The 23569-nt window shown below is 40.0% G+C and overlaps 1 protein-coding gene across 3 annotated transcripts; it reads right to left on the bottom strand.

The window, feature by feature from the left end:
* Positions 1–3476: 3476 nt before the first annotated feature.
* Positions 3477–23012, bottom strand: LOC121373796 (S-antigen protein-like). Of its 3 annotated transcripts, none has more exons than XM_041500569.1 (3): positions 22899–23012; positions 15591–16098; positions 3477–9530 (listed from the first exon to the last, which is right to left on the bottom strand). In XM_041500569.1, exon 3 carries the CDS (start codon positions 9522–9524, stop codon positions 7383–7385), a length of 2142 nt encoding a protein of 713 aa, XP_041356503.1. In that variant the 5' UTR covers positions 9525–9530; positions 15591–16098; positions 22899–23012; the 3' UTR covers positions 3477–7382. The 3 variants fall into 3 exon arrangements, with proteins under 3 accessions (XP_041356503.1, XP_041356504.1, XP_041356502.1); XM_041500570.1 differs by lacking the exon at positions 15591–16098 and having other exon boundaries at positions 3477–8381; positions 8463–9530; positions 22899–23005; XM_041500568.1 differs by lacking the exon at positions 15591–16098 and having other exon boundaries at positions 22899–23005.
* Between the last annotated feature and the right edge of the window lie 557 nt (positions 23013–23569).

Genomic DNA, 23569 nt, shown 5'->3' with positions numbered 1-23569 from the left:
TCCTTGTGTTCCTATAATTCTAATCCTTATGTTCCTATAATTCAAATCCTTCTTATGTTCCTATAATTCAAATCCTTCTTATGTTCCTATAATTCTAATCCTTATGTTCCTATAATTCTAATCCTTATGTTCCTATAATTCTAATCCTTCTTATGTTCCTATAATTCAAATCCTTCTTATGTTCCTATAATTCTAATCCTTATGTTCCTATAATTCTAATCCTTATGTTCCTATAATTCAAATCCTTCTTATGTTCCTATAATTCAAATCCTTCTTATGTTCCTATAATTCTAATCCTTATGTTCCTATAATTCTAATCCTTATGTTCCTATAATTCTAATCCTTCTTATGTTCCTATAATTCTAATCCTTGTGTTCCTATAATTCTAATCGATTGTGTAATCCGATTATTACCGATGATCGAAGATGAAATTCAAACAGATTCCCAAACTTTCTCTCTCTTTCTCTTTGTGTCTGTGTCTGTGTCTGTGTCTGTGTCTGTGTGTGTCTCTCTCTCTCTCTCTCTCTCTCTCTCTCTCTCTCTCTCTCTCTCTCTCTCTCTCTCTCTCTCTCTCTCTCTCTCTCTCTCTCTCTCTCTCTCTCTCTCTCTCTCTAATGAGTAATGGCCTAACTAGCCCACCGACGGGGATTGATCCTAGACTGACCGCGCATCGAGCGAGCGCTTTACCAGTGGTCTACTCCCCGACCCCGTCTAATTGTTATGCACCTAGCAACAATATCTATATCTGCGAGATTACCTATAGTCATGAAGATAACTATTCTACACGATCTGACAATCTCACACGCTGCATTATAGGGAAATATGTGACAAGTATGACAGTCAAAAATACAAAAAAATAAAACTGTCATACAATTTTTTTTTAAACGTTTGGTATTTTATAAGTAAGGGCGGGACGTAGCCCAGTGGTAAGGCGCTCCCATGCTTGATGCGCGATCGGTCTGGGATCGATCCCCGTCGGTGGATCCATTGGGCTATTTCTCGTCACAGTCAGTGCACCACGACTGGTATATCAAAGGTCGTGGTATTTGCTATCCTGTCTGTGAGATGGTGCATATAAAAGATCCCTTGCTACTAATGGAAAAATGTAGCGGGTTTCCTCTCTGTGACTCAAACTTACCATATGTTTGACATCAAATAGCCGATGATTAATAAATCAATGTCCTCTAGTGGTGTCGTTAAACACAACAAACTTCTTCTTCTATTAAAGATTAGATCAAAACTTTATTTAATAATTCTTTATCTAGGGTAATGGAAAATGGGTTTTTGTCTGAACCATTTTATTTAAAAAGGGGATGCAGACAAGGGGACCCACTGTCGCCATATATGTTTATTATATGCGCTGAAATTCTGGCAATTCTTATTAGAAATTGTACATCAATTAAAGGTATAACTATAGATGGAGAAGAATATTTAATATCCCAATATGTGGATGATATCAGTTTCAATTCTTGATGGATCACTCTTAATAGTACGGTAAGAGGTCTAGATGATTATGCTCATATGTCAGGCTTAAGAATAAATTATTCAAAATCAATGACCATCTGGATTTCTTACACATCCGTCGGTGAGGACACCATGCGTTATTTTTGGTACCACGTGGTTGTTTACACATGTACGTGTGTTAAACATTTCAACACATACGACTGGCTGCTCCTAGGTGATGATATGGTCACCACTGCCATACATCCAATGAAAATCAACACGATGGAAATCGATTACATTGTGACGTATAGTTAACCTGACAAACATGGGTCTGTGACGAGTAAGTTAGCTACAAGTGATACGGCTGTAAAGAAAGAAAGAAATGTTTTATTTAACGACGCACTCAACACATTTTATTTACGGTTATATGGCGTCAGACATATGGTTAAGGACCACACAGATTTTGAGAGAAAAACCCGTTGTCGCCACTACATGGGCTACTCTTTCCGATTAGCAGTAAGGGATCTTTTATTTGCGCTTCCCTCAGGCAGGGTAGCACAAACCATGGCCTTGTTGAACCAGTTATGGATCACTGGTCGGTGTAAGTGGTTTACACCTACTCATTGAGCCTTGTGGAGCACTCAATCAGGGTTTGGAGTCGGTATCTGGATTAAAAATCCCATGCCTCGACTGGGATCCGAACCCAGTACCTACCAGCCTGTTGACCGATGGCCTAACCACGACGCCGCCGAGGCCGGTGATACGGCTGTAAATAACTTTGTCGAAAAAGATGTTAAAATTTCCTTAAAACCTGGTTTTTGAGGATATGTAAGAAATATAATAATACGAGTACATCCGTGTCCGTTAGATTTAGATACCATTTACCTCACACTGTCAGATAAATATTATAATGAAATTCAAGATGGCCACCGTGTCCGTTAGATTTAGATACCATTTACCTCACACTGTGAGATAAATATTATAATGAAATTCAAGATGGCCACCGTGTCCGTTAGATTTAGATACCATTTACCTCACACTGTGAGATAAATATTACAATGAAATTCAAGATGGCCACCGTGTCCGTTAGATTTAGATACCATTTACCTCACACTGTGAGATAAATATTATAATGAAATTCAAGATGGCCACCGTGTCCGTTAGATTTAGATACCATTTACCTCACACTGTGAGATAAATATTACAATGAAATTCAAGATGGCCACCGTGTCCGTTAGATTTAGATACCATTTACCTCACAATATGAGATAAATATTATAATGAAATTCAAGATGGCCACCGTACCCGTTAGATTTAGATACCATTTACCTCATAATATGAGATAAATATTTATAATGAAATTCAAGATGGCCATCATGAACCAACTAAAATAGGAAATGTAATATCTTGGCTTCTAACTGGGATACATTCACGATATTAGTGACTATTGCAATGCTTTCTATATGACATGATTGATATATGATTAGTCTGCAATGTTTTAAGAAGTCAAATTTACATAAAATTAGCATAAACACAGAAATGACCAATGTATTAAAAACTCTAGATTGTTTAAATAATTGTGGGATGGGAATTCCATTTATGTTGGTTCCATATAATATTACAAAAAGTAACTGTTAGAACTATGTTTTCCTCGTTTCATTTGACAGTAATGGAACCAACTTGTCATAACGTTGTAATGCAATGGAAATATCTTGATATTTAAAGGACAAGTAATATCAGCCGGCAACATTTCTTCAGCACCCTCAAATTATTTAAGATCAAATGACTTGCCACTTGAGGCACAAAATGCGTCAAGTGTAGTACAATGAAACAGCCATTTTCAGAAAGTTCTTAGATATGTCCGTGTTTGTGTTGATTATGTTTAGTTAAAGTGCACTGATTACAGAACAGTTACCACTTCTTCTAGAGTGGTAGTTTTAGTCACAGAATCTCACTTTCACTATTCTTAAAAAATGTTTTACGAATTTATGAGATCCAATGCTCCAAAGACATAATACAGAACACTATATTGATGGATTTTAATGGCATTTATTAACAAATATTACATAGATATTCTGAACGTTCTACTATACAGGTATAAATCAACAACAAAGATTACAAATCACAAATAAACAGGGTTTTTTGTACTCTTCGTCGATGACATTACATCACGTACTACCCCCCGATAGTCACCTATCATGTTGCAGTCCCATTTCCATTGATATATTTTTCCATACTTGATATATCTTGGTGAAATCTTTCGCCGTGTTCTTCATTGATGTCACTCATATTTTCACTGAAGAAATTAAGGTGAGAATGGAGGAAATGCAATTTCAAAAACATCTGGCATCCAAGCTTTTCATAAGTCTTTATCAACTTTTCTATTAACTCTTCGTAATTCCTACTTTTGTTATTCCCAAGGAAATTTTCAACCACTTCTCTAAACGACCTCCAAGCGTTTCTTTCCTATGATGTCATTTTTTCCTTTAAATGCTTCTGACTGAAGCATCTTGCGAACATCTGGTCCGGTTAAAATACCACCTTCGATTTTTGCTTTTGACAGATGTGGAAATATGTTGGAAATATGTTGGAAATGTATTTGGAAGCTTCGCCTTGTTTGTTCAGTGCCTGTGTTCCTGGAATAAAGTGTTCTCTTTGAGGCTAGTGTTTTTTGCAGTAGTGTTGAGATGTAGCGCGACTGTCCCACAGGCAAAGAAAGCAAGAATGTTTTGTATAGTCTCCTAGAAGTCCTTTTAAGAAGCTAATCATTTTGAAATCGCCACAGACTTGCCATTTGTACCTGTTGTAGTCTATAGTTTGCAGAAGAAATTTTACATTTTCATAGTTTTCCTTTATATGTACAGAGTGCTCAATTGGTGTTGATGGATTCTGATTCCCAATATTCAGAAGAACACATTTGAGACTTCGTGAGGAACTGTCTATGAAGAAACGCCAATCGTTTGTTTCGTGACCAATACCCAGTTCTTGAAACAAGTTCTCAACGTCATTACAGAAAAATAAATCATCTTGTCTTTTCCTAGCAGCTGTAGTTCGACAACTGTTGTCCAAAAGGTTTCACTCCATCAGTCTTGATGTTAGAAGTTCTGCATTAGACTTCGTCATCCCGAGATCTCGAATCAAATCATCCAGTTCCTACTAGTTTGGAAAGTGTGGTTGCTTCTTTTCTTCGCCAGTATGACCAACGTAAGATTCTTCAGATTCAGATTCAAACTTTTCACCTTCACTCTCCAAATCTTAGCAGGTGGTCTCGGGACAGATAGTTATTCAGAGTGTGGAACTGGAGCAATAGATGATGGTATATATGAATATGTGATATCAAGTCGATTTTTCGTTTTCTTGAATCTTGTAATGTCCACCATACAGAAGTAGCAGTCATTCACATGGTTCTGTGGTTCTCTCCGTGTTCGGGGTATGGCAAAGGGCATCGAGGGGCGGTCACCTCGCATCCATCCCTCCAAATTCGATCGACATGTACCACAAACTACGTGTAGAGCCCATGATTTGTCTTGATCCCCAATCTTCATGCCAAAGTATAATTCATAAGCTTGTGCAAATTTCGTAGATACTTTGATTCCATGCTTTACCTGCCTTGGACCAATGTAGAATCCACAAACATAACAAAATGAATCGCCAGAATGTAAGCAGCTTCGCGATGAAGACATTGTGCACCTGAAAAATACTAAGTTGAGCTATGCACGTATAGGCCTACATATACACCATCTGGAACATTCTAGAAAGCATTGGAACATTCTAGACAGCACTGGAACATTTCAGAAAGTACTGAAACATTCTAGAAAGAACTAAAACATAGCAGCCATTGGAAGATTCTAGAAAGTACCAAAACATTCTAGAAAGCATCAGTTCCTAAAAGGTACTGGGATATTCGGTTCTTGGAATTTCAATGCTTAAAACTGAATGGAAAATGTAAAAATATCAACATAATAAAATCTTTTGTTAAATTGTGTAATACATCTTTAAAGACATTTTACGTAATCCTGTATAATATATAGGAGGAATTTAGGGTGGTTTTCTACAAGGTTTACGTTTACGTGCAAAACTAGGTTTACGATGTTTTCTGAAATTGGGCTCTCATGCGCGGTCAGTCTGAGATCAATTCCCATCGGTGGACGCATTAGGCTATTTCTCGTTCCATCCAGTGCACCACGACTGTTCCTTTAAGGCTAGTAGATAATGGGATCACCACCCGGTACCGGCTCCCATCATGAGCGAGTTTTGTGATTGTGATACGAACCCAGTATTAAGTCGAAACCCTCCATGCCGAAGCAAAGTTTCTATTTTTATTTGTATTTTCCAGGAAGTGTGACTCGACCCTTTCTCTCTCTCTCTCTCACACACACACACACACCACACACACACCACACACACACACCACACACACACACCACACACCACACACACACACATACACACACACACACCACACACACAGAGAGAGACCCCACTCTTGCTAAAATTCCTGTAATCACTTCACCACCGGGTTGGGGTTAACAAAAGTTAAAAGTTGGGGGGTTTTAACGACGCCACTAGAGCACATTGATTTTTTATCTTATCATCGGCTATTGGACGTCAAACATATGGCCATTCTGACACTGTTTTTTTTTTTAGAGGAAACTCGTTGTCGCCACGTGCTACTCTGTTACGACAGGCAGCAAGGGATCTCTTATTTGCGCTTCCCACAGGCAGGATAGCACAAACCATGGCCTTTGTTGAACCAGTTATGGATCACTGGTCGGTGCAAGTGATTTACACCTACTTATTGAGCCTTGCAGGGCACTCAATCAGGGTTTGGAGTCGGTATCTGGATTAAAAATCCTATGCCTCGATTGGGATCTGAGTGCACGAGGGACAGGCATTTGTGTGTTAACTGTACATGACTGAGTGCACGAGGGACAGACGTTTGTGTATTAACTGTACATGACTGAGTGCACGAGGGGCAGACGTGTGTGTGTTAACTGTACGTGACTGAGTGCACGAGGGACAGACGTTTGTGTATTAACTGTACATGACTGAGTGCACGAGGGACAGACGTTTGTGTATTAACTGTACATGACTGAGTGCACGAGGGACAGACGTTTGACGTTTGTGTGTTAACTGTACATGACTCAGTGCACGAGGGACAGACGTTTGTGTGGTAACTGTACATGACTCAGTGCACGAGGGACAGACGTTTGTGTATTAACTGTACATGACTGAGTGCACGAGGGGCAGACGTGTGTGTGTTAACTGTACGTGACTGAGTGCACGAGGGACAGACGTTTGTGTATTAACTGTACATGACTGAGTGCACGAGGGACAGACGTTTGTGTATTAACTGTACATGACTGAGTGCACGAGGGACAGACGTTTGACGTTTGTGTGTTAACTGTACATGACTCAGTGCACGAGGGACAGACGTTTGTGTGGTAACTGTACATGACTCAGTGCACGAGGGACAGACGTTTGTGTATTAACTGTACATGACTGAGTGCACGAGGGACAGACGTTTGTGTGTTAACTGTACATGACTGAGTGCACGAGGGACAGACGTTTGTGTGTTAACTGTACATGACTGAGTGCACGAGGGACAGACGTTTGTGTATTAACTGTACATTTGTTCTTCCACATATTAATTGGTGCAATTGTATTTTGTTCTTAAAAGTTTATTATTAATTCATGTGCAAAAAAACAATAATCAAATTGTACCAATATCAGATATTAATTTCACAATGTGTAAGAACCGCCCGACAACGCATGCGTCTGGTGTGTGTGTGTGTGTGTGTGTGTGTGTGTGCGTGCTCGCGCGAGCGTTCGTTTGCATAATGCGTATGTGTGTGTCTGTTGATAGCCTTAAAATTAAAGAAAAACCACAAGAATTTTAGCTTGTGAACATTTACGGTCTATGGAGATCAAACACACCTTCATACTTTGAGTTTTGAAACTGTACCATTTTGAAAGATAAACACGTCCTTGGTGTTTGACAGCATGGCCGCACGTTGACTAAACATACTGGCAGAAGAGACTAACACTGAACACTGTGTGAGAATCGCTTGGTCCAGAAGCGCCATTTCGAACCCTTCGCAAGCCTGACTCCACTTCCGCTGTCTGTCAATGTGCAGGATAATTCCGCCGCTGTCGAGTTGCCTCCCTTTATAATACTCTTTCGACATTTTCCTCACTTCAAGCGAATCTGTGGCTATAAACACGCGACTCGAGTTTGTGACGTACTTATCAAGAAACTTCCACAAATGTTTGACAGTCGCTGGAGAGTTGATGGATTTCGCGTCGTTTGGAATGGTTGGGTTCCGTCTCAGTCGCACATGCGCACAGAGCAGATCTCCACCGGAAGTCAGTGACATGAGGTTGTCCACGTGCTCCTCGAAATGCGCGGTGTACTTCATCATCATGTTCCACGCGGTCCTGAAAGCTTTATTTCTTCCGTAGGCCACCCATTTGGGGAGGTGTTTTGAAAACACGGGGTTTTTAACAATTGCCCAGAAATAGTCAATGTTTGTATGTAGGTAAACTACATCTTGAGGAAAGCGTTTATTGAAATCTAGTGTCGGCAGATTATAAAGGTTTTTATTCCGATCCATTCCATAAACGTGGATTTTGGACAGGGCTTTCAAGTCTCGTTTCTTTACGATCCAGTTGACCTGGTTTGGGATGTAGAACAGTTTGAGGTCACACGGGCTGGTCATATTGATTCCAAACATTCTGTTTGTGACGATAGCAAGAAGGAAAACAGACACCATTCCCCTCTGTCGATCTCCCCATCCGCCGCAGGTTGACGTCTCGTCACACTGGTATATCAAATAGCGCCTCTTGCCACCTTGGTGGACCGTACGTTTTACTCCATCACCTCTATACACCTTTACTTCCTTGCCCTTCTCTTCACCTTTCCCATCATTTGAACGGACCTTATCCTTTGTGCCATTTACATAGACCTTATCTTTCTTATCATTTTCATAAACATCATCCTTCCCATCATTTGCACGGACCTTATCCTTTGTGCCATTTACATAGACCTTATCTTTCTTATCATTTTCATAAACATCATCCTTCTGATCATTTGCACGGACCTTATCTTTTGTGCCATTTATATAGACCTTATCTTTCTTATCATTTTCATAAACATCATCCTTCCCATCATTTGCACGGACCTTATCCTTTGTGCCATTTACATAGACCTTATCTTTCTTATCATTTTCATAAGCATCATCCTTCCCATCATTTGCACGGACCTTATCTTTTGTGCCATTTATATAGACCTTATCTTTCTTATCATTTTCATAAACATCATCCTTCCCATCATTTGCATGGACTTTATCTTTCGTGCCATGGTTCTTATCATTTTCATAGTTGCTATCTTTCTTGTCACCATCATAAACCTTATTTTTCTTGCCATTTTCATCAACATTATTTTTTCCATCGTTTATATAGACGGTAACTTTCGTGCTACGTCCATAGGTGTTATCTTTCTTGCCACTTCCATTGGCCTTGTCTTTCTTTCCACTTACATCTTTTTTCTCATTGTTCAATACGCTATCTTTCCTGTGACTTTCATAGACATTATCTTCCTTTCCACCTTTGTAAATTGCATCTTTCTCAGAATTCCTCTTCGTGCTGTCTGCATCTTTCCCAGAATTCCTCTTCGTGCTGTCTGCATCTTTCTCAGAATTCCTATTCGTGCTGTCTGCATCTTTCCCAGAATTCCTCTTCGTGCTGTCTGCATCTTTCTCAGAATTCCTATTCGTGCTGTCTGCATCTTTCCCAGAATTCCTCTTCGTGCTGTCTGCATCTTTCTGAGATTTCGTTTTCTGATGGTTCATGGATTTTCTGTTAAGTGGCGGCAAGCTCGCTGCATTCCGATTCGTTTCGAGATTGTCAAATAATATAACAGGTTCATGTGATATTCCTTTACTTTTGCGTTCGTTGCATTCGCGGTTAGAAAAGAATAGGCAACTGGAGGTCAGATTGGTTAACTTTTCGCTCCACAAAATCAAGACCATTGTAACTAAGCAACAAGCTGCAGTGATGGCATAGAAATAACACGTTCTCATTCTGCACTGAAAACAAAAATAAATAAAAGATGAAACAAAACAGCCGTTAGTACAATCAGTGATTCAAGGTGTGTGTGGGGGGGGGGGGGGGGGCGTAGCCCAGTGGTAAAGCACTCGCTTGAAGCGCTGTTGGTTTGGGATCGATCCCCGTCGGTGGGCCCAGTGGGCTATTTCTTGTTCCAGCCAGTGCACCACTACTGGTATCAATGGCCACGGTAAGTGCTATCCTGTCTGACTGTGGGATGGTGCATATAAAAGACCCCATGCTACTAATGGAAATAATGTAGTGGGTTTCCTCTCTAAGACTATATGTCAGAATTACAAAATGTTTGACATCCAATAGCCGATGATTAATAAATCAATATGCTCTTGTGGTGTCGTTAAACAAAATAAACTTTGATTGAAGGGGGTTTAGAAACGTGGCCCCCATATTGAGTAGGATTGAAACGGAAACAAAACAACCTTTAATTGATTTAGAAACAGAAAATAAAAGGATCTGTAACACAGGATGCATTTAATTCACAAAAAATTATCGCACCATAAACTTAAAGGTTTGTTATGTTTAACGGCACCACTAGAGCACGTTTTGCTGTCCTCCAACAGAAAATTAACAACGTTACTCATACAGACAATCGTCAAATTGTGTAAGGAATATCTCGCAGATTTAGAAACGTGCATGATACATCAAAATGCAGCTGGTATCGGCACTCTCATAATTTGATGTTACAAATAAAAAAATGCATTTGAAGGTAATCAGTAACTGTTCAGTCTAAATGTATGTTCAGATTTATTATATATACAGGCCTCACGTGAGGTCAAAATCATAGAGCAAAGTCACTTCTCTTTCAAAGGTTTGAGAGGGCTAAGTTTTTAACAGGAGGGAGATTTGAATGTATAATCTAAAATAATAAAATAGGCAAAAAGAAGTTATATTAACCCAGTACCATCAAACATGCCAGAAACCTGAGTAGTCAAAAGCGACCGCGTAAGACAAGTGACCGCTGAATACAAGTGGCCGCGTAAGACAAGTGACCGCTGAATACAAGCGGCCGCGTAAGACAAGTGACCGCTGAATACAAGCGGCCGCGTAAGACAAGTGACTGCTGAATACAAGCGGCCGCGTAAGACAAGTGACCGCTGAATACAAGCGGCCGCGTAAGACAAGTGACCGCTGAATAGCGACCGCGTAAGACAAGTGACCGCTGAATACAAGCGGCCGCGTAAGACAAGTGACCGCTGAATACAAGCGGCCGCGTAAGACAAGTGACCGCTGAATACAAGTGACCGCGTAAGACAAGTGACCGCTGAATACAAGAGACCGCGTAAGACAAGTGACCGCTGAATACAAGCGGCCGCGTAAGACAAGTGACCGCTGAATACAAGCGACCGCGTAAGACAAGTGACCGCTGAATACAAGCGGCCACGTAAGACAAGTGACCGCTGAATACAAGCGGCCGCGTAAGACAAGTGACCGCTGAATACAAGCGACCGCGTAAGACAAGTGACCGCTGAATACATGCGGCCGCGTAAGACAAGTGACCGCTGAATAGCGACCGCGTAAGACAAGTGACCGCTGAATACAAGCGGCTGCGTAAGGCAAGTGACCGCTGAATACAAGCGGCCGCGTAAGACAAGTGACCGCTGAATACAAGCGGCCGCGTAAGACAAGTGACCGCTGAATACAAGCGGCCGCGTAAGACAAGTGACCGCTGAATACAAGCGGCCGCGTAAGACAAGTGACCGCTGAATACAAGCGACCGCGTAAGACAAGTGACCGCTGAATACAAGCGGCCGCGTAAGACAAGTGACCGCTGAATACAAGCGGCCGCGTAAGACAAGTGACCGCTGAATACAAGCGGCCGCGTAAGACAAGTGACCGCTGAATACAAGCGGCCGCGTAAGACAAGTGACCGCTGAATACAAGCGACCGCGTAAGACAAGTGACCGCTGAATACAAGCGGCCGCGTAAGACAAGTGACCGCTGAATACAAGCGGCCGCGTAAGACAAGTGACCGCTGAATACAAGTGACCGCGTAAGACAAGTGACCGCTGAATACAAGTGCAACTTGTATGGTCCATATTGCTCTACTATACTACATGCGATTTTAATTATAGCTTAACAATATCGGCGTACATGTTAAAGTCACTCTCCACCATTGCGATTTTAATTATAGCTTAACAATATCGGCGTACATGTTAAAGTCACTCTCCACCATTGCGATTTTAATTATAGCTTAACAATATCGGCGTACATGTTAAAGTCACTCTCCACCATTGCGCTGCACTGTTGTATATACGTATATATATTCATTTATAGGTTCAACCCTGTTTTTATGCCATTAAGCTGTAAAGCTAAACGCAATAAAGAACTAACTTGTTTGGGTTTTTCTCTTTTCTTTTACCGTCTGAAATGCTAATTGATGGATGTGTGCTCTTCAGTTTTCTAAAAGAAATTAACCTGTCTCACATGTCGCCTTCTTTAGAAATAATAAAATGTAATTACAACGTACTATTATCCTGTTCAATTATTTAGACCCAAAGTTTTTTGCAAATGTTACGTTTATTTCCTATTCGATATTTGTTTTCTTTGCATTTACATGAAAACAAACCCAAACCCCGACAGGTTTTATATACAAATCATCATATAAAATGCACGAAGTTGACTTAATTCCACTTTTTAAAAATCTCTGTGTCTTTTGAATGCACGTTATTTCTCCTATAAATAACTAAGGTCATTTGCATATCAAAACATTGGGATCTGAGGCTACGTGAAGGCCATTATAGCTTGTTTCACTAAATCAAGGTTATTATTGTTTTGCAGTGTGTAACAGCATTGTCTAATCTTTCCGTTAAACATAGATGTAAACAAACAGAACATGTAACCCTTTCTTGTAGGTGCATTACATTTAATAAATTTAGCTAATGTATTATGTATTTTTATTTTATTATATCAATTATATATTAGCATACCATACCTAACCTAACACAACTGAGGTGTAGCACAGTAATAAACACAAATCACCTCACACACCGCAGGAATGTACTTTCCAAATTTATAAATAAATTTAATGCAGGGCCGGACCCAGAAGACCGGGTGGGGGGGGGGGGGGTGTTAAAATGTCAAAGGCCACCAACATCAAATAATAATACAAATGTTATTTAATTTGCCTCTAAATTGGGAACTCATACGTATATATATATATATAGTATTTAGGGTGGTGCTAGGGGCTGGGGTTTGGGGGTTGGGTGTTACATTTGTAATGCGAAAAACCAAAGGGCTGTTGTTCGGACTCGTATGGGTTCAACCACTTTTTCATCCCGCAGACACAGCCCTGAATGTTCAAAATACGATATCATTATTTCGATCTATAACTGCACGTGCTATTGTAGCAATGTGTAAACCATGTAAAATACAAGTTAGGTAGGGTATATAAATTCACTGAAAATGTATTAGTCGACATTCTTGTTATTGTTATTTGAGGAAAAATATGGGTAAATCGAAAAACACTTCAGTTGATGTAAAATCGTGTATTAAGAACGTTTTCGATTATTTTGAAGATGAATATCAGCGCGGTAGACCTAGGTATGCTTCTTATCGAATTGTCGATCGAGTTGCCGCTGCACTTAAAGTTTCGGTTATAACAGCAAAAAGAACTGTGAAAAATCTAAGCTCTACGAATCCAAGCACAGAAATCACTGTTAAAAAACGCGACCGAAAACTCATCGATTTATTTGATAAAGATGTTATTAGACGAGTATACAGATTTTATAGAGAGGGCGAATTACCTACATTACATAAGATTAACGTGGCTTTAAGGGAGGAATGTGGAATCAACATATCCATATCTACTTTACGAAGAACACTTCATGACCTCGATTGTAAATACCAACATATGTCTACAACCGGAAAAGTGATTTTTTGGACGCCAATATATCAGACAGGAGACTGTCCTATCTCCATGAAATATCCAGTTTACGAGAACAGGGGTATTTAATAGTGTATCAAGATGAGACCTGGGTGAATGTCAACCACACAACATCCCACCACTGGACAGATATCACCCGGGCACAAGTACCGCCAATCACCTGCCGAAATCAGACGCTGCTGATCGAGTTCCTAAACTCTGTTCGGTGACTGGGAAGGGAAAAAGACTTATTATTTGTCATGCTGACTGTGATAGATGGCTGTGAATTGATCTTTGAGGCTACAAAAACAGACGGAGACTATCATGGTGAGATGAATCATGAAAATTTCATCAACTGGTTTGAAGAACAACTTATGCCTTCTCTACCAGAACCTTCTGTTATCGTCATGGATAACGCAAGCTACCACAACAAATTAACTGAGATTACACGATGTCCTGCACTAAACGCTAAAAAGGAAGAAATTCAGTCGTGGCTACGAAGCAAAAATATACCTTTTGAGAGTAACATGACAAAGCCAGTTCTTTATGAACTTGTGAAAAGTAACAAATGTGCAAAGCAATTTGTTACTGATGATATTGCTGAACGCCATGGGCACTTGTGTCTAAGATTGCCGCCAAGACATTCTTAACTCAATCCGATAGAACTGATCTGGAGTCAAGTCAAAGGGCACATAGCTCGTCATAATGATGGTAAAATGACCACGGTGCGAAGAGAACTTGCACATGCATTGAACTCTGTCACACCTACACACTTCTCTGACGCAGTTAAACATGTAATAAAGATCGAAGAAGATTTTAGAAAACAAAATAGTTTTATAAGAAATAAAATACCCCGTGTGATAGTCCCCCTTAACGAAGATAGTGATGAAGAAATTAGTTCGTCGACTGATTAAGTTATTTCTCCATACCCATCAGGAGTATTACTTCAATGTATGCATGAACTCTTTAACACCAAAAACTATTTATTTCCATATCATTCACTATCAAACAACCTAACAACCTATAAACTAATCGACTAGAAATGCATATAGACTACACATACATACGAGAGAAATGTTTATTTAACGACACACTCAACGCATTTGATATACGTTTATGTGGCGTCAGACAAAACCGTTAAGGAGCATTATGACAGTGAGAAAGAAACTCGCTACCGCCACATGGGCCACTGTTTCCGATAAGCAATTTTGATAAGCAATAAGGGACGTTTTATATGCACCATCCCATAGACAGGATAGCACATACCACAACCTTTATACATCAGTTGTGGTGCACAGGCTGGAACTAGACACAACCCAATGGGTCCACCATGTGGGATCGATCAGTCGACCTACCATGAGCGAACGCTTTACCTCTGAGCTACGAGCCGCTCCATATACAAAAGAAGCCTTAAGTGGGGTTGGGGTTGTGCAGAGGGTCACACCTCCACCAATCGCATGCATACCATATTCTTCTCTCTCTCTCTCTATAACCATATAACCATAGATTAAAATATGTTGAGTGCGTCGTTACATAAATGACGTCTCTCTCTCTCTCTCTCTCTCTCTCTCTCTCTCTCTCTCTCTCTCTCTCTCTCTCTCTCTCTCTCTCTCTCTCTCTCTTTTCAGCGCGCGCGCTTGTGTATCTGACAATATAATTATAATATTTGATACATATTTTTTTTTCAAACTGAGGTTTTGTCACTTGAACCTGAATCCGCGCCTGCTTTATGTTTACAGATATTTTTTTAAATATAGGTCATACTACGATTTGTGCGGATAGGACGATAGAACCGAACATTAGTTTGAAACGCACTATATAATGATGCTTTTGATATGCAAATGACCTTAGTTATTTATAGGAGAAATAACGTGCATTCAAAAGACACAGAGATTTTTAAAAAGTGGAATTAAGTCAACTTCGTGCATTTTATATGATGATTTGTATATACAACCTGTCGGGGTTTGGGTTTGTTTTCATGTAAATGCAAAGAAAACAAATATCGAATAGGAAATAAACGTAACATTTGCAAAAAACTTTGGGTCTAAATAATTGAACAGGATAATAATTGATGGATGTGTGCTCTTCAGTTTTCTAAAAGAAATTAACCTGTCTCACATGTCGCCTTCTCTAGAAATAATAAAATGTAATTACAACGTACTAATGTAGACGTTTGGAATTCATTCGCTCAAAAGTTTGTCTTCTTTTTTCATTTAATTACTGCACCATGCAGAGTATCGTCCTTGTGGGTTAATCTGCCAATGGTAAGTTTAATTACTGCACCATGCAGAGTATCGTCCTTGTGGGTTAATCTGCCAATGGTAAGTTTAGATCACCCAGAGGCAATTAGATGCATTCCAGTCGGATTTCTTAATTGATGCACAAAGGAGATGGCGGACTGAATGGGTGCTAGTACCCGTCAAGGTGTGAAGATCGTTTATTTGTTGGACTTTGTCAACAGCGACAATAATTTTTTATATAGAATTTACAGTGGCCGCTAGGACAGGTTTGCCTGTATCATTAGATTTTATAAATCCGACATCTTTGTTTGTATGTTGAATGTATTCGTTATGAGAAAGTCTGCGTGAAGCTAGTTAATCATGTCTTCAAGGTGTACTGCTCGCAACAAAGTTGTTTTCAGTGTAATTTCCAGTGGAGCATGACCCAACCTGCCAAAAAAAAAACATTCGCTCGTAGTAGTACACACCCGTGTACAATTTGCAGCACACATGCCTGACAAGAGAAGTAAGGTTATACGCTTCAACAGTCAGTACTTTTAGTGCCAGACACGGATGTTGTCCGAGATAGACCGCCTATCTGTGAGCCTGTCGCATGATTTTGTGGCGACAGTGTCACTTCGAACTCTTAATTATTAACACTTAACACTAAATATTATCTATGAATGGATGTTCTACAAGTTGGGCGGGACGTAGCCCAGTGGTAGAGCGCTCGCCTGATGCGCGATCGATCTGGTACAGCGCTCGGCTGATGCACGATCGATCTGGGCTCATAGGGTTATTACTCCTTCCAGCCAGTTCTCCATAACTAATATTTCAATTTTTTTTTTCAAAAAATCTCTTTTTAAAAATTATTTTGTTTGGTTTTATGATTGAATTCCAAATCATCATTTACAAGTCATACCTGCCTGCACATTGCAGAATCGAACAGAACATGTTTACACCCAGGCCGTTATGCAACGGCGTAAAAGGAACATACATATTCTGAGTTTGACAAGATGGTTAACAGGAGGGTACAAATAATAGGTATACATTGCTTGGTACATATATGGAGACAAATACAAAAACTACATAGTATTAACTTCTAAAGATATGTGTATTAACAATATAAATACATGATATTACATTACAGAGATATGTGTATTAACAATATAAATACATGATATTACATTATATAGAGATATGTGTAATAACAATATAAATACATGATATTACATTACAGAGATATGTGTAATAACAATATAAATACATGATATTACATTATAGAGATATGTGTATTAACAATATAGATACATTCCGTGATGTAACAGAGTAGAGATATATTGTAAAATATAATTATTCAGAATATTTCAGTTTCAACTGTGTACTTTACATTTCTTGATATTATAATATATAGATATCAATATTTAGTGCATTTAAATTTTTATAAACGTGTAAGATTAGATGTAAAAAAAAATAAAGTTTCATAAATTAACACTAAAGACGTAAAATAATGTAATATGATTTAAAATATATCAAGTATAGTTGTATGTTGACCTTTAGTTTCATTAACTGGTTAATGAATTGTAATTTTGGTTGTTGTTGGATACTGTTGTTGTTATAGGCGTTTAAATACTTGAAAACTTATTTTCACGAATTTAGCTAAATGTTTTAGGTGTGCTTATTCTTTTACTACTCATGAGTTCTCTCAATTTATATATATTTTGTCGGATATAATAATATGGACGTAAATAAGTAAATAAATAATGAAATTCGTCTCCTATATAGTTTTCATCGCAAATAGTACAAAGTCTATCTTCTAATTGAACTGTACTCTAACGTCCAGTCTCAACAGGTAAATAATGGTTAGAAGTCGTAAATTTTATCATAACGGTCCATAATTTTCAGGAATAATATTAAGACAATTTTCAAAAATTAGTTGCTCTTTGAAATATTCGTAGGTTTTACCTCTCGATGACTCTGAAATATTATTTTTCCATGTTTGTAAATACTGGTCGTTTTGTCTTATGCTAATTTGTTGTTAGCCATTTTACAGATGGAAAGGTTTGTGATAGCCATATATTACTCATTCCTAGGTGATCTAAAATAATTTTAACAGCAGCAATCCAGTTATAGTTAGTTCCATCATTGATTTGTATAATAATAGAGATAGTTTAGATTGTTTCCCTGAGATAACTCGTGCCGAATAACAAATTAATCGTTTGTGGATAGTCAACTCGACTGGAATTCTACGAAGTTCACTCTATAACATGAAAAATGAAGTCGGATTTTTTACAGGAAGAATATGTCTAATAAAACTGATTTGTACAGAGTTATAGATGTCGTTGTTTTCGAATACCCATATTTTACTACCATATAATAATATTGGTAGAACCATCGAGTCAAACATTTTGAGTTTACACTCTATTGATAGATGACGATCTTTTGCTTTTGCCAGAACGAAGTACATAGCCTTTGTCGGAATACGTAGCCTTTTGTCGGAATACGTAGCCTTTGTCGCCTGTTGTTTTGGTCTAATCTTAGTATTTTAAAAGTTATTTGCTTTGGTAAAAGTGGCACATACACAGCTGGGGAGCAGGAAGGTTGTGTTTTGTGGCCTCTGATAATCATGTTCCATCTAAGTTCATCATTGCGTCTACTAAACCTTTTTTTAATCACCGAGCCAGTAGAAAGTGTATTTATAAGTTGTGTTTATGTATTTTTGTTGTTTGAAGATTCCTATTCATATCAGTGGTGGGTTTTTTTTCAACAAGTCTTCCCGTCCGCCAGTTTGAACTTCGTTATTTTGTAATCCCCTGTTTTCTAAATTTAACTAGTGTTATTACTCTGTTGTACTAAAGCAGCCCATACACGATCAATTATAAAAATGTACAATATTATTGATCATTAGTGTGTGATATTGAAGCAAGTTTTTGACTGTCACAATATATTGACAGAATCAAACATCGGTAGATATTTATTGAAGGTTTCTCAATACTAGTGTGTCGTTGATGGCACTTTGTCAAATTATTGCACACTATTTCATTCTGAAGCCAGTCATCTAAGGATAAACATGTCCAGGCAGAAAAAAGAAAAGGAGAGAAAATTTCTTCTTCTTTATAAATATAACATCAATAAAATTATCAATCCACTGTCTGCTTTATTTCTTTTATTTTTATTAAAATATATATTAACTTTGAATTATGTTTTCTTGCTATATTTACTGGCCTTTTTTTTTTTCAAAAGCATTTTCTCATATTTACTTATTGATGTCATCATTAATGCAAAATTAGACAACTTAGTATTTTTATGAATATAATGTTAATTATTTAATAATGATTTATTATTACATCCATACGAAGAAAATATCGATAATACGCCTGCTAATTTGTTCTAAGTTCCTTAAGCAGTTGAACATGGCCAAACTTTTTTCTCTGCACTAACCATTGTTTGGACCATGGTTTTCTTTTTTATGTTTTAGCTTATCAAAAGCAAAGACAATAGCTTAGAGCAATGGCTAGAGGACAAATGACTTAAAATATTGTGTAAATAACTGCGTCGTTGGTGGCCAATAAATATTCATCAATAATATTGTATCAATATTATTGTTAATTAAATTGATCGTGTATGGGCTGCTTTAGGTTAGTATTATGCCGGTGACAGACTACCTCGTCAGTGGCGCGCAACTTCAACGTAGCAAGGCCTAGCTCGGCTGCAATTTAAGCTGGTTGGTGACAGACGATATCCAGGTTATAGCGTAGAGAAGCGCCCATCTGTCGCCTATGATTTAAAATTTCTAAGGGATGAGATGGAAATGATACCACCAACCCAACCACCCCACTTCTACCCCCTGAATCCGCCTATGGTACAATAATTGTTCAATGTTGCTTACTGCAAACCTCGATTATTTGCTGTCGTGCATGTGCAGAGCCAGCATAGTGTGGCGTAGAGCGTAAACATCGCTCGGAAAGTGATCAAAACGTGCATCCTAGCCACGTCACGCCTCGCTTAGTCTGTCACTGCCAATGTATATGCATAGAAACCGATTACTGACGACATACGCGCCGCTACTGCTACGCGTCGCTGACGTGGTGGCCTGTCACTGCCAATGTATATGCATAGAAACCGATTACTGGCGACATACGCGCCGCTACTGCTACGCGTCGCTGACGTGGTGGCCTGTCACTGCCAATGTATATGCATAGAAACCGATTACTGACGACATACGCGCCGCTACTGCTACGCGTCGCTGACGTGGTGGCCTGTCACTGCCAATGTATATGCATAGAAACCGATTACTGACGACATACGCGCCGCTACTGCTACGCGTCGCTGACGTGGTGGCCTGTCACTGCCAATGTATATGCATAGAAACCGATTACCGGCGACATACGCGCCGCTACTGCTACGCGTCGCTGACGTGGTGGCCTGTCACTGCCAATGTATATGCATAGAAACCGATTACCGGCGACATACGCGCCGCTACTGCTACGCGTCGCTGACGTGGTGGCCTGTCACTGCCAATGTATATGCATAGAAACCGATTACCGGCGACATACACGCCGCTACTGCTACGCGTCGCTGACGTGGTGGCCTGTCACTGCCAATGTATATTCATAGAAACCGATTACCGGCGACATACGCGCCGCTACTGCTACGCGTCGCTGACGTGGTGGCCTGTCACTGCCAATGTATATGCATAGAAACCGATTACCGGCGACATACACGCCGCTACTGGTACGCGTCGCTGACGTGGTGGCCTGTCACTGCCAATGTATATGCATAGAAACCGATTACTGATGACATACGCGCCGCTACTGCTACGCGTCGCTGACGTGGTGGCCTATCACCGGCATTCGTAGTGCCAGATACTGATTAACTAACTTTTGATACAGCCCTGTATTTCACTATAGTTTATTAAATTAGAACTAATATTTCCACGTATCCCACACGTAAACAATGTTTCAGGCTACCGATTTTAACAAGGCCATTATCAACTTGAGCATCACTGTTAATAGGCCCTACTTCTGCTCAGAGCCCGCTATCGCCACTTCATGGGCTACTCTTTTCGATTAGCAGCAAGGGATCTTTTATGTGCACCATCCCACAGACAGAGTAGTACATACCACAGCCTTTGATATGCCAGTCTCTATATTTGTGTGGTCCTTAACCATATGTCTGACGCCATATAACCGTAAAATAATGTGTTGAGTGCGTTGTTAAATAAAACATTTCTTTCTTTCTTTCTATTATGGAGGCTTCCGAGTTGGCCTGCGGGACACTGAACAATCATTTAGGTTTTAACATCATTAGTGACTCTACCAACAACAGAAACATCTTGAGAGGAAACCCGCTGTCGCCACTACATGGGTTACTCTTTCCGATTAGCAGCAAGGGATCTTTTATTTGCGCTTCCCACAGGCAGGATAGCACAAACCATGGCCTTTGTTGAACCAGTTATGGATCACTGGTCGGTGCAAGTGGTTTACACCTACCCATTGAGCCTTGCGGAGCACTCACTCAGGGTTTGGAGTCGGTATCTGGATTAAAAATCCCATGCCTCGACTGGGATTCGAACCCAGTACCTACCAGCCTGTATAGACTACAGATGCAGATTAGGGCTTCTACTGAGTTGACTGTGGAGTGTGGATTGTTTGTAATGCAAGGGAACCTTGTCGGGTATATCATCTAAACTGCGCACCCATTTCTCTTTAGCCTAATCCTACGGGATATTCCAAATTCCATAGCACCATACCACCTTCCGCCTGTTACCGGCTACGGTCGGACTGCTGGTGCTCCCTTGCACCTGCCAGTGCAGGCGGCCCCTCCTCCAACCCAATTCACCCCACCCCTTTCCTGTCCTGGACGAAGGAGCCGGTCGAGGCCGGTACCTGTGCCCAGGACAGGCGTGCGCTACAACAGCTTGCTCTGAATGTGAACGTTAAACAATTTGGTCTTGGTCTTGGTCTTGCCGGGTATCGCCTGCTTAGTTAGAACTTTAAAATGTTTAGCCATGAATTAATATACTTCTGCTCTCATAGACAGAACGTACTAGTATGCGATTTGTTTTAATCTATTGTTTACTATTATCTAGGATTTCTGTGATTTGGGAATTGGGAAATTGTTTAACGTGCATATTCAGAGTAAGCTGTTGTAGCGCACGCCTGTCCTGGGCACAAGTACCGGCATCAGCCGGTTCCTCCGTCCAGGGCAGGAAAGGGTTGGAGTGGGTGAAGGAGGGACCGCTTGCACTGACAGGTGCAAGGGAGCACCAGCAGTCCAACCGTAGTCGGTAACAGGCGGGGGGTGGTATAGTATGGTGCTATGTAATTTGGAATATCCCGTGGGATTAAGCCAAAGGGAAATGGGTGCGCATGAGCTCTAAAGAATAAAAGGTACGTATAGGTTTGGAATTTAGTAGGCCGAGAGTAGCTCGTTAGTTATTCTGTGCTTTGGGGCTGCTAGGAATATATATACTTCTACTTCAAATCTCGTACACCAGTGTCATCGCGTAAGTATGTGATTTGTGTTAACCTGTTGTTGACCGTGATCGGGTGATCACTATGCTTTGGAGCTGAAAGGACGGGCAAACACAGCACAACTAACAGAACTAACAAGCTACATATAGAGGCAGATGGGAAAATGTATCACAAAACAATCGAATATGTCCGCTGTGTAAAAATTACGACATCGGAGATGGGTTTCATTATATATTTACAATCCATGACGTTTTGCCCCAAGGCAATTCGCCCCCAGTTTGACTTGTTCGCCCCCAACCTTTAGTCAGTTCGCACCCAACTCCCAATTATTTGTTACTTTTAAACAATTATTTTATTGTTTCTTTAGAGGCATGTTAAAGTGTGTCTGTGTGTGTGTGTGTGTGTGTGTGTGTGTGTGTGTGTGTGTGTGTGTGTGTGTGTGTGTGTCTGTGTGTTTCTTTTCTTTGACTGGAGGGATTGTTGTTTTTCTACGATTTGGACGGATCCTGAGTCAGTCTTGACACCGATGATATAATCACAAGCCACAAAGATTTGGATCAAAATACACCAGGGGCGAAACAACCCGGATAAAGGGTGAAATGTCCCTACTGGGGGATGACACGACCCGGGGTAAAAATGGATACGGGTGAAATGACTCGGGTGCGAAATTGTTTTGGGGCGAAACGACCTGGATTCATTTTATTCAAACAATTAAACTGTACCCAAAACAACAAACTATTAGTAAGAATAAAATATACTTCAAGACTAACGTACCTGCTTTTGAGAAATATTCCTGTTACGGTACACACGTTTTGTATTGCGACAGCTTACTTCCCAAGTATTCGATTACGTTCTGCGCATGCCAAACGGGTAAATAGTGAGGTGTCGCCCCGACAGTCGGCGTAGTCTGCTCCGGTTAAGCGATTGCACTGTTTACAACAAAAATCATTTCGTTGAATAGGCCATGCGTGTCACCATTGTCAACAATGGGGGCACGGCGTAAGTAAGTGCCGCAACCACAAAAACATGAGCGAAGTTTATGCAACTCGCCCTGCACCAGGGCCCCGTTCCACGAAGCGATCGTAGCCCTAAGATCAACTTAAGTGCATACGGTAGCTATGCGTTTAAGGTAACCTTAGGGCTAAGATCGTTTCGTGGAACGAGGCCCAGGCCTATAGCTGTGCCTCCCAAAAGCTGCTAAAAAAACTAGATATAATTCAAAATCAAGCACTAAGAATAATAGCTACAGAGTACCAAATAACACTTATGGTAAAAGCTTAGAAGTAGAATTTAACATTATGCCATTAGAATATCGTCGTAAATTTCAACCACTTAAAGGTAGGGTCAACTCAAACAAGAGCCTTATGCGTTAGAAAGATGCATACACGAACCACCAACACATACTGACACTTTAAAGGTAGGGTCAACTCAAACAAAAGCCTTAT

Source organism: Gigantopelta aegis, chromosome 5, assembly GCF_016097555.1.
Source record: "Gigantopelta aegis isolate Gae_Host chromosome 5, Gae_host_genome, whole genome shotgun sequence".
NCBI lineage: Eukaryota > Metazoa > Mollusca > Gastropoda > Neomphalida > Peltospiridae > Gigantopelta > Gigantopelta aegis.
This window is presented reverse-complemented; position numbering and strand designations above follow the sequence as displayed.